General features: G+C 42.5%; 1 protein-coding gene across 1 annotated transcript in view; it reads left to right on the forward strand.

Annotated features, from left to right (window-relative positions):
• Window positions 1–12,868, forward strand: part of LOC309566269 (bactericidal permeability-increasing protein-like) — a 48,392-nt gene that overhangs the window by 18,353 nt on the left and 17,171 nt on the right. Inside the window, exons 5-7 of the mRNA XM_082271374.1 lie at window positions 3,953–4,016; window positions 5,916–5,979; window positions 8,153–8,244. Coding sequence (XP_082127500.1) covers window positions 3,953–4,016; window positions 5,916–5,979; window positions 8,153–8,244 — 220 coding nt within the window. The remainder of the gene's footprint in view (window positions 1–3,952; window positions 4,017–5,915; window positions 5,980–8,152; window positions 8,245–12,868) is intronic.

A 12,868-nucleotide genomic window follows, 5' to 3' on the forward strand; every position in this document is an offset into this window, starting at 1 on the left:
AAAAATACTTTAACCTATGTGTCAATGTACACTATAAGCGTTTACATGAGTTTAAAGGCAGAGAAAAAAAAAAAAAACATCACTTGTGCGTTCCGGAGAGGAGCGTTTGAGCTTAAAAATGCATCTAAACGCACGTTAATGCTAGGTGCTATAGTGCTTGAACATTTTATCATTTCAATGGCCAGAAAAAAAAAATATTCTGGCAATGAAATGCATAAATGCCCAAGCACTTGACACACCTAAAGGCGCTATTAAAAAAAAAAAACGCAGCTTAGGAGCGTTTTTTCAGCTGCTTTTCTCCTGCGAGGAGAAAAGCATTTAGAAGACCCCCAGCGTGGACAAAAAAAAAAGCATTTAGAAGACCCCCAGCATGCATGAGGTCTAAAAGTGTCAAGATGAGTGCCAGGCTGGAAGCCACAACAAGGGCTGTCCTGGCTGCTGCCTGATCTCATTGTCAATAGCAGATACTCTTAAAACTTGTTCCTTCAAAAAAACTGAAATCTGCATTTCAATATAAAAATCCTAAAGCTTTCGTAAATGTTTTACTGTTCTCCAGCAGCCTCGAGAGACAGTTGTCAGCACTTAGATCAGATTCTGTAGAAACCTTTCAACCTGACACTTTTGCTTTGACAGGAAAAGCAGCTAATAAACACTAGTAAAGGATAAGTTCACTGTAAACCATAAATAATAAATGCACATTTTTTGCAGGTAAATAAATTAGCATTTCTTCCTTTTTCTTAGGAGCCTGTAAAGCATTGCACCCATAATCAGCAGATCGTGGGTTTAATGTCAGGCTCCTGCAGATCCTCAGTACAGCTGCCTGCCCATACTTTCTACATGAATTGCAGAAAGATCAGTGAACCACAAGAGTGCTTATCAGCGCCCTTACAGTACATTGAGAACTGCAAGCCACCTGCTGCAGTGGAAGATGGTACTTGTAGTTTATTCATTCACAGAACTCTGTGAATGAATGACGCAGCTGTGTGGGCGGAGCCCTGAATGGCCATGCCGCTTTCTAATTGTGACAGTGCGAGTGGGGAGAAGATCCCCCGTCCGCTGTTACAATGCGTGATCAGGGTGGGGTATGCGGGCAGGTACTTTAGTAACATGTTACACCCTGAATATGGGTGTGACATGTTACTTAAGGTGAACTTCTACTCTGATCACATACATTCATTGTGGATGCACCTTCCCAACCCACCCACCTTGCAGCACACTGCAACACTGGGTACAGAACTACAGTGTGTTGTGGTGCACTGCGCTAGTCAATCTTGGTACAGGTCTTACTTTTAGTCTACTGCGGTGCATAGGCAGCCTTTTCAAATGAAAAGAACAAGTGCAGCGCTCAGAACAGTGAACCCACAGTACAGATTTTAGATGGAGTCCACTGAAGGTTGCTGAGGCTCAGATGTCCTCTCAAACATCGATAAATTAATACTGGAATGGAAAGTAGAGCCGGCATTTGCAGATAATCCTTACGAAAACTTTATTGTAGCATAATAGTGAGAAAAATACGCAAAGGCTCATGCGTTTCGGCTAGACGCCTCGATCAGCCTTTCAATTGAATTGGCTTCCCCAACATGACACGTTAATGCATGACATAACAGTTGTGTGTTAAAAGTGCTGCAACAGACTGCCCCAAATGTGAATTAACTCAAAATGAGGAGACCCCTTTACCACAGTATAATGCATATATGTGGCAGCATGGCAGGTGGGCCTTAATACCTAGTGTAATGGTATCGTGCGTTGGGACCCCAGTTTGTCAGGCAGCCATTTCGTTTAAAGTTGTCGAAAGCAACCATTTTGTGTTTCAGAGCTCAGCTGACAGTTTTAAAAACCAAAAAGGTCATTCCTTTACCAGCCCCTCACCCCAGCTCCTTTTGCAGTGTTAATTACCCCATGGGTCACTGAACATTAGTATGCACGGCTTCAAACAACTCTTATCTAAGCAGCAGACCGACCTCCTAGCCACTATGTCTCTTCCTGCTCAGAGCTATGTTGTAATCTGAGCAAAGCCATATGGCTAATAGGTCGTATAACAAAGCAGTCAAGAGCTCTGTTATTTGGGACACAGTTACCCACAAAATTCCTAACTTTACACACAAACAAAATATGTCTCTAGAAAATATATATTTGGATGCCAAATAAAATACAGATCGAATTAAGGTCAAACATGATCACATTCGTTCCTAGGGAAGACAAGCTAGCGATCAGATGCCTTACGGGTCAGAGGTGATTCCGAGATAACCCGTGTTTAGTGTCTGTGGATCATACATTAACTACCATAAAATATCAGTTTCAAGAATGTAACCATTACATACAGTATTTAGAGATATGACTTCTGTTAGAAATCTGTCTAACCGGGAGGTCCCTTAGCAGTTTATGAGCCCCGGGGCCGCCTATGGCCCCAGTGTCTATTGGTCAAGTACGTCTGGTGACACCCCCTGTGGGTCAGAGAAAAAAGACAAGAGCTGATGGAGCTCGCAGTCTCATGTAACATCAAGGAAAGGAACATCACACATGTTCAGCTTCTGGAACTCTGATAATACAAGTACTTTTGAATGCAAGTATTTCATTTCTAATTCTTATCTATTCTTCTAAATTGCTGTATTGTGTCTCTATTTCTTTGTAACCCATTTTTCTGTAAATATTTTTATTTGCACCAATCTTAAACTTTCTTATAATTAAACCTTATTTTGAAAAGTGTTAATTTTGTCTCTAAGCTTTTAAACGCAAACTGACCCAAATAACCTGCCTCCTGAAGGGCGCTACTGTTTAGGATAAACCATCTGAATATTCCTGTCTGAGGTGACAGTGTGTGTTACAGATGATTATTCTAAAGTCATAATTGGTATTTATAAAATCACGAGCATCCGCTGGGCTCATTCAAACATAGCGGTGGTGGCAGAGAAAGGGTTCATTGTTTAATTAGCCCAGTGACAATAGCTCTCAGTCTGCTGGCATCTAGATTGTGGTCCCGCAAGCTGGACAATCTGTGTTCCGGGTGCAGCTGAGAGTGGCATTGTTACGCAAGTGACGGCAGGGTGTGAGATTGCTTGGTCTTTGGTCACGAGTTGAATGAGAAGGCCAGGGGTCTGATACCCGCCACCGTCACACCTAGTTGCTGCATATACTGTATGTGTTACTGTGTGTTCTGCTGAGCCCTCCATTGGCACCCCCGAAAGTTTGACTGAGCTACCTGAGAAGGAAGGGCACCTGATTAGGTCACCACTGTGCAGCCCATCAGTGAATGAATAACCTGGAGCACATCTTACCAGCCTCTGGCATCATGATCCACCGAAATGGCAGGCTCCTTCCCGCAACAAGGGGTTAAGTAAACCCTGAGAAGTGAAACTATTATACCATGGGGTTTCAAGTTATTGGATAAACACCTTCTGATCTGGTTCTCTTAAAGTGCATATCTGAGCAAACATTAAGTATACCTATGCAATGTAGATTTATTAAGTATCTGCCAGAAATCCAGTAAACTCTGAACTTTCTGTAGTGGGCTGACAAAGTTGTCTCTACTGCACTGAAATTCAACCAGTGTTGTCAGCCCTGTCTAAGTTCTCCTCCTCTGGACTACGGAAACCCCCTTATGTTAGGGAGCTGAAGAAGAGAGGTATGTGGTGTTCTGTAGTCCAGCAAGGGAATACTCATACAAGACTTAGAATTTTTTTAGAATTTTATTGAACAGGGGAAGGATTGTCACCTCATACAGGAAGTTAGAAGCTCACTGGATTTCTGAAAGGCTCAACAGGTATTTTTCTGTACTTGCAGCATTTTTATACAGACAAAACATGGGGAATATGTGCATTTATTACAAGGATGTGACTGGTTGTGATTTTTTTATTTTTCCCTTGACATACACTTTAAAACTTGTTAAAAATCCTTTGCTTTAGTGGGAGAAGTTGAACAGGTATAAGGTACTTTTCTATCTTCTCTATTGCAGCTGGCTGGTCGATCTTTTCAAACACAATGTTGAAAATGCATTAAGAAAGTCTATAGAGAATCAGGTAACTATGAATATTGTTCTGACTAATACGAAAACTCAGCAAGGTGTGTTTATACTTGGTCTGTCTAACTACATCCTTACGCTAAGCATTCATTTAAGGAAATGCACCATTTGCTGGTCGTAGTGTTAATAAAATATTCATATTTAATTGTTATTATTTATCTAGCAAAAATGAAAAAAATAAATGTTAAAATGTACTTTTTTTCCTAAACACCAAAACAAAGTTATATATGTATGTGTACTGTATATTGTGATATTGGAGAACTGTCTTTATTTTCAAAAACGAGGCAATGTAAAACGTTCCATAGCTTCAAAAACAAAACTAGAGCTTACCAGTAACACTTGTCCCTTAACAGGGTTTTAAAGTCCCCACCTGTTGCAGAGGTCCAGAAAGGTCACAACAGCCCAGCAGGGTCTCAGCTGATCAACAGTCTACAGCCCTCTGTCAGCTGTATACCATTTCAACACTATACCCCATGGACACATACTAAGTGCTTCCTGGCCCTTTCAGCCCTTTCCTACATAGAGGAACCCAGTACTCGTAGTTATGGTTGGAGGCTCCTTCCCTCCCAAACATTTTCAGAGTCTCTGAATTCCGAGCCCCATATACTGTAAGGACTTACCAATTCAGGGATAACTGCCAGTCAGTTTTCCCCTTTTATCAGATCACCCCATAACCCCTCACCCTGCATAGGAGAGACACCCTGAGTACTTCAACCTGCTACCTTTCATCCCCTTAGAGGGACCACAATTCAAGCAAAGGGGATACATATCTCCCGTGTTTTGATTATAGCCAGTTATGCAGGAGTGAAAGTGAGCGTTAAAGGGTATTGTGACAGACCGCTTGGCACCCCGCTTGGGTGCTTCCTCCCTCCAAACCCTTCCAGCAGACCGAGAGCTAATACCAGCCCTTTTACCCCAAGCATCGTGCACAGACAAGATGTTGAGGTAAAACCAAAGAAATTACTGTTGAACAGAAATACAGGGTTTTAAACACTTCAAAAGTAGGGCAGTCACCACATGAACAATAAAACCAATTATAACCTAAAACATTACACAATGGTTAGATAACAAGATAAAAATGACATAAGACTAATCCCATCATGTAGGAACCTCCAAGAGGATTAGACAACAGACAGAAACAGTAGGTGACTCAATAAACTCAATTAACAATGGGAATTCACACCTAGGAGGCACATAAAGAGGAGAGAGACACTTAAAAATAAACACATAACACCTTAATAAACAGATTATAGCAGGAAACACCAGCATCAGGTTGTTTTGAGCTCATTATATTAACATCTAGAACATCTAGGAGGGGTTGAAGCAGTCAATGTTGGTTTGAGTATAGAGGCCCCAAATCTGTAACCACATCCTCCAGTTCCCAGAGTCTGTGTGTTTCGGGACACATGAACTTGAATCTGAAGTAAAACTACTTCAAAGTTTCCCCCCCTCGCCCATCATGTCTGGGAGGCCAACAAAGAGAGGCAGACGTTTCCATGGCACTGTGAGGGGGCCAGCAGTGTGTGTGTCCACGGGCAAAGGTGGACGTGGTTCGTCCTCAGGCAGGATATCATTTCCTCTGTTTAGTGATGTTGCCCCTGATATCCAGCCACAGCATGCACAGGAGGTGGTGGATTGGCTTACTAAACCATCCTCATCCTCCATCTCCAAAGCAGAGACTAGTGCGCAGTCCACAACAGATGCCAGAGTGGCTTATTTTCTCCTTGTCCACAGCTATTCCTGCCATAACCAGAAAATTATCACTTTAATAACAATCATACCCTCATCCAATCTTTGCACCTACATACATAGAGTACATGGAAGTTTATAATACATCAGTATTTAACATGGTTACCTTTGTATTTTCTTGGTTACCATTGTGTTTTCTTCCCCATAGATCTGCCCATTGGTCAAGAATGCCATTGCGAGCAAGCTGGAACCACTTCTCCAAACTCTTCCAGGTCAGCTGTCACTCTCAGCATCAGAAAAAAAAAAAAAAAAGATTGTGATGGCTAATGCTAAATTTCAAGGGTCAATTAGGAATAAGTCAGCCAACTAATTTTTAGTCAATAGCTAATGATATCTTCAACTAGAAAAACAAATATACATATGGGGGGGGTTGCCCAGCTACATTAAAAAAAAACTGTGGGGGGATTGGTTTAGCTCCCCATGGGTTGGCCCTCCTCTCACTAATAACAGATCATATACTCTCCTAAAACTGAACTAATTTCCTGAAACCAAATTACTTCTTCATTATCTATTTCCTTCCAATTCCCCTAAAATAAACTGATTCAGAGAGGTGCAGCCAACCTCCAACTCCTTTTTATGGTTCCTGTGAGTAAACTAGGCTCCTAAGTTAGCTTTCTCCAGTGCGGTGGTTTTTTGTGGTTGCAGGGTGTGTGCACCATACTACTTATACACAATATTACCAAACGTATTAGGACGCCTGCCTTTACACGCACATAAACTTTAATGGCATCCCAGTCTTAGTCCGCAGGGTTCAATATTGAGTTGGCCCACACTTTCCAGCTATAACAGCTTCAACTCTTCTGGGAAGGCTGTCACTGACCTTTTTTAAAAACTCAGACTGGGTTTCTGTTATTGTTGGGTGTGTGCACTCGCATGGGCAGTAGAGCCAGCTCGTCTAAGGCTCGGTTCACACTAGAGCGACCTGTGAGGCGACCTGGTCGCCTCACAGGTCGCCGTAGGTCGCCTCCCATAGGGAAGCTGCAGACCCGTTCTAATAGGAGCGACACAAGTCGCTCCGACCTAGAAAAAGGGTCCGGAGCTTCTTTGGGGCGACCAGGAGGCGACCGCCATAGACTTCAATGTTATGAAGTCCGTGGCGGCCGCTCCAAGGTCGCGGCGCGCTGCTCGCACCGCGACCTCGGAGGTCGCCACCCGAAGTAGCGTCGCGGTAATGTGAACCGGCGCTAAATCTGCTGCTGGAGAGTCACTGGAGTCACTGGAGGTGATGTAATTGGAGATTTGGTTCTGTTTGTAAACCATTAAAAAAGATGTATCTGATGAAAAATAATCTGATTTATATTCACCTTACCTCCATCTTCTACTATCCTTGGCATGAAGTTACTGTCCTCCTTGGAAGATTCCTTAGGAATGCAGAAAGCGTGAAATGTTGCAAGAAGGCATTCCAGTCTTTTGTAGGAGCATCTCAAAATTTCACCTGCTCTGTATTTTCACTGATCTCGCTGGAAGGAGTGTGATGTCATCCTTGCCTAGGCATCCCCATCAGAAGACGGGGGGGGGCAGGGTAAACATGAACCCTATTTTTCTTTTTTTACAGGTACATTTTACACCTACTACTTGTAGGTGATTTGTGAAGGGTAGGGGGACTGAGCAGTGTAAGGGAACCTTTCATTTTACTGCAAGGTCCTTTGTAGGTGCTCTAGAGCAGGGCTTCTTAAACAGGGTTTCTCCAGAGGTTGTTAGGGGTTCCTTGAGCAATGAACGATTTTTGCCTCTCAGATAAGTTCCCACTGACACCATTGATCTTTTTATCTATGTTTAAGGCGGAAATTTCTCCCATTGACAACAAGTATAAGGAACATTCTTCCCACTGACTATCACATTAATGTATCATGAGTTTTAGATATAGTCATTTTTAGCAGGGGTTCCCTGAGACCACAAAGTTATTTTCAGGGTTTCTCTGTGTTGAAAAGAATAAGAAAGGCTACTCTAGAGTATTATCCAAGATTAATTATTTATTTTAATTATAAGGCACATGTCAAATATTAAAATACTGTATTTTGGAAATTGAGGAATCGTGATATGCTGTCAATAAATGATTTAGAAAAAACAACCTATGCGCCTGACTTTATCTATCATTCCTGTCATTGGGCCATTTCAAAAATGAATCCCTCAGCGATTCAGAGACTTTCCAAAAAGCCTATCAAAGGCTTACAACAGAAAAAATAAAACAAGAGTGAAAAGGGAAGAGAAAAACCCAGCTGCCCAAGAACATTCCAACCCGTCTGTTCGAAGAGTGTGCCTATTAGGAAGTATGGAATCTGATCCCTAATGGCAGGAAAAGGACAGGTTTGCATAGACTTGTTAGTTATCAAGGAATCCCAATCTGGACAAATAACATTCTTTATATCATGTTTTTTCTTTCAGTGACAGCAAAGATTGACAAGGTAGCTGCCATTGATTATTCTCTCACTGGCCCTCCACCTGTGACTACAGCATGGGTGGATGTTGCACTGAAGGTGAGTTTGTTACTATTTTTTGTGCTAGTTAATTATTTCACTGCCCTGCATTATAAAACCACATTTTCTAAAATGTAGGGTAAGCTGTTTTGAATGCTGAGTGGAAAACTGATTATAAAAAAAACATTATATCCTCTTGACATATGAGTAAATCTCACCGTGCTCTGCACATACTCAGTTGCTTTTCATTTTTAGGCATTTTGAGGCACTGCCACATTTGTAGTGGTTGATCTGCTGACAGCCCTAAAGCGGAATTAAACCCTCCTATCCTGTACAGCCAATGAAGCTGCTTCAGTTTGATCTGCAACTGCCATGGTGCTACACATGTAATCATTTACAGTATCTCGCAGAAGTGAGTACACCCCTCACATTTTTGTAAATATTTTATTATGTCTTTTCATGTGACAACACTGAAGAAATGACACTTTGCTACAATGTAAAGTAGTGAGTTTACAGCTTGTATAACAGTGTAAGTTTGCTGTCCCCTCAAAATAACTCAACACACAGCCATTAATGTCTAAACCACTGGCAACAAAAGTGAGTACAAAAATGTCCAAATTGGGCCCAAAGTGTCAATATTCTGTGTTGGTCACCATTATTTTCCAGCACTGCCTTAACCCTCTTGGACATGGAGTTCACCAGAGCTTCACAGGTTGCCACTGGAGTCCTCTTCCACTCCTCCATGACGACATCATGGAGCTGGTGGATGTTAGAAACCTTGAGCTCCTCCACATTCCGTTTGAGGATGCCCCACAGATTCTCAATAGGGTTTAGGTCTGGAGACATGCTTGGCCAGTCCATCGCCTTTACCCTCAGCTTCTTTAGCAAGGCGGTGGTCATCTTGGAGGTGTTTGGAGTCGTTATCATGTTGGAATACTGCACTGCGGCCCAGTCTCTAAAGGGAGGAGATCATGCTCTGCTTCAGTATGTCACAGTACATGTTGGCATTCATGGTTCCCTCAATGAACTGTAGCTCCCCAGTGCAGCACTTATGCAACCCCAGACCATGACACTCCCACCACCATGCTTGACTGTAGGCAAAACACGCTTGTCTTTGTACTCCTCAACCAGTTGCCACAACACACGCTTGACACCATCTGAACCAAATAAGTTTATCTTGGTCTCATCAGACCACAGGACATGGTTCTAGTAATCCATGTCCTGTGGTCTGATTGTCTTCAGAAAACTGTTTGCAGGCTTTCTTGTGCATCATCTTTAGAAGAGGCTTCCTTCTGGGACAACAGCCATGCAGACCAATTTGTTGCAGTGTGCAGGGTATGGTCTGAGCACTGACAGGCTGACCCCCCACCCATTCAACCTCTGCAGCAATGCTGGCAGCACTCATACGTCTATTTCCCAAAGACAACCTCTGGATAGGACGCTGAGCACGTGCACTCAACTTCTTTGGTTAAACCGCTGTATGGTCTTGGCCACCGTGCTTCAGCTCAGTTTCAGGGTCTTGGCAATCTTCTTATAGCCTAGACCACCTTTATGTAGAGCAACATTTTTTTTTTTTTCAGATCCTCAGAGAGTTCTCTGCTATGAGGTGCCATGTTTAACTTCCAGTGACCAGTATGACAGAGTGAGAGTGATAACACCAAATTTAACACACCTGCTCCCCATTCACACCTGAGACCTTGTAACACTAACGAGTCACATGACATCGGGGAGGGAAAATGGCTAATTGGGCCCACTTTTGAAATTTTCACTTAGGGGTGTACTCACTTTTGTTGCCAGTGGTTTAGACATTAATGAGTGTTGAGTTATTTTGAGGGGACAGTAAATTTACACTGTTATACAAGCTGTACACTCACTACTTCACATTGTAGCAAAGTGTCATTTCTTCAGTGTTGTCACATGAAAAGATATAATAAAATAATTACAAAAATGTGAGGGGTGTACTGACTTGTGAGATACTGTATGACACCAGCCATTTGATGGTTTGACAGCTTAGTCGAGGGCACAAGGAAATGTTACAGCAATCCTATCATTCCAGGAATTAAACAGTTTGAAACTATGAAATCAACGGGTTTTGTTTCACTTTGATTTACTGCTTCTCAGGGGATCTGAGCTTCAGCAAAGTGGCAGGCTCCAGCAAGAAGAAACAGGAAAATTGCTGGAGGCAATTTACAGCACACATTCATTTTGGCAGCATCATAATTAATGTGGAATTGTATGTTCCTTGCTAAAGAACATTATTTTTCATTAAAGTGGTTGTAAAGTTTTTTTTTTATTATTTTGTATTAAAATAACAAACATGTCTATACTTACCTGCTCTGTGCAATGCTCTTCTTCTGGGGTCCCCCACCAGTGCTCCAGGCTCCTCCTCTTCATCAGGTGCCCCCAAAGAAAGTCACTTTCCATGGGGGCACCCGTGCGGGTTCGCTCCTGAGTCCCACTGCTGTTTCCATTGACACAGACTTGGGCCCGCCCTCCTCTCCCGTGCCACAGGATTCGATTGACAGGAGCGGGAGTGAGTGGCTCCTGCTGCTATTAATTTATCCAATGAGGAAAGAGCCAGCCGCTAGAGCTGCTATGCTCATGATCATCGCTGGCTCAGGTAAGAAAAAGGTGGGGTGCAGCAGCACAAAATGTTTTTTACCTGAATGCATTAAGGTGAAAAACCTTAAGCTTTATACCCACGTTAAGTGGTTATCGTTAGAGTTCCACTTTATGAAGCTTGCAGACCCCTCTGCTAGGCCAGAATATCCCACTCATGCTAATTAGACATAGCTCTCACACTTCCTGGTAATGTCAAAAGCTTGTTTGCCCCCTCACACCTGCCTCCCACCCTTATGGCCCGTTTAATGGGCTGCCTTACTGGCTAACAGGGATGTACGTACAGCAGGATGGGAGGGGCAAGCTTGGACATTACCAGGAAGTGCCAGAGCTTTTTATAGGATTCCGGCATTTGTTAGTTTCTTTTTGTTTCTTTGGCCACCAACCCTGTCTGCTACTTTTATGCTTGCATTTTTTGCACAAAACATGGTTCGAAATTAGGTAACATTTTTATGTGTTTAAAGAGGAACTTCACCACATTTATATCAAAAATAAGTACTGCAGCTGCTGACTATTAAAAATCAGGTTCTTATCAGTCTATAGATTCCAGCATTACCACAGCTAATTCTTCTTAAAAGTGTGGATACCCAGGGTCGCCATTTTGAATTTGGGAGCCAGCTATAAGTTCCTGATGAATCCCAGCAGGCTTTCCACTGGTCATGCGCAATATTGCGTAGTGCAGGGAGACTGATCCTGCCGCCTCCTGGGACCTGTGATGTATCCAAGGAGGCTGTAGGTGGGATACGCAACGTCATTCTCACCTAGGCAGTAATTGATGAAGTGGGAGCGGGTACTGACTAAAAACAGTACTTACCGTATCCCCATCCCCTAAAAAACTGCAATTGGGTGGAGGGAGAGAATGAGTGGTACATCAGCTTTTGTAAGAAGTTCCACTTTAACCAACTGCACAAATGCAGGAGGCATCTTGCAAGCTACCATGCATGTTCACAAATTAGGGTAAGGGCCAGCTGCTGACACTGTTCACAATCCCATATACAGTGGGGATCGAAAGTTTGGGCACCCCAGGTAAAAATTTGTATTAATGTGCATAAAGAAGGCAAGGAAAGATGGAAAAATCTCCAAAAGGCATCAAATTACAGATTAGACATTCTTATAATATGTCAACAAAAGTTAGACTTTATTTCCATCACTGACACTTTCAAAATTACAGAAAACAAAAAAATTGCATCTGCAAAAGTTTGGGCACCCTGCAGAATTTATAGCATGCAAGGCTGAGACCTGCCAGTGTCATGGATTGTTCTCAATGATCGTCTGGGAAGACCAGGTGATGTCAATCTCAAAGGTTTTAAATGCCCAGACTCATCTGACCTTGCCCCAACAATCAGCACCATGGGATCTTCTAAGCAGTTGTCTAGAAAACTGAAACTGAAAATAGTTGACGCTCACAAAGCTGGAGAAAGCTATAAGAAGATAGCAAATCGTTTTCAGATGTCAATATCCTCTGTTTGGAATGTAATTAAGAAATGGCAGTCATCAGGAACAGTGGAAGTTAAAGCAAGATCTGGAAGACCAAGAAAAATATCAGACAGAACAGCTCGCAGGATTGTGAGAAAAACAATTCAAAACCCACGTTTGACTGCACGATCCCTCCAGAAAGATCTGGCAGACACTGGAGTTGTGGTACACTATTCCACTATAAAGAGATACTTGTACAAATATGGTCTTCATGGAAGAGTCAGTAGAAGAAAACCTCTTCTACGTCCTCACCACAAAAATCAGCGTTTGAACTTTGCAAATGAACATATAGACAAGCCTGATGCATTTTGGAAACAAGTTCTGTGGACCGATGAGGTTAAAATTGAGCTTTTTGGCCGGAATAAGCAAAGGTACGTTTGGAGAAAAAGGGGCACAAAATTTAATGAAAAGAACCTCTGTCCAACTGTTAAGCATGGGGGTGGATCAATCATGCTTTGGGGTTGTATTGCAGCCAGTGGCACAGGGAACATCTCACGAGTAGAAGGAAAAATGGATTCAATAAAATTTCAGCAAATTTTGGATGGTAACTTGATGCCATCTGTGAAAAAGCTGAAGTTAAAGAGAGGAT

Source organism: Pelophylax lessonae, assembly GCF_965119305.1.
Source record: "Pelophylax lessonae genome assembly, chromosome: 11".
NCBI classification, from domain to species: Eukaryota; Metazoa; Chordata; class Amphibia; order Anura; family Ranidae; genus Pelophylax; species Pelophylax lessonae.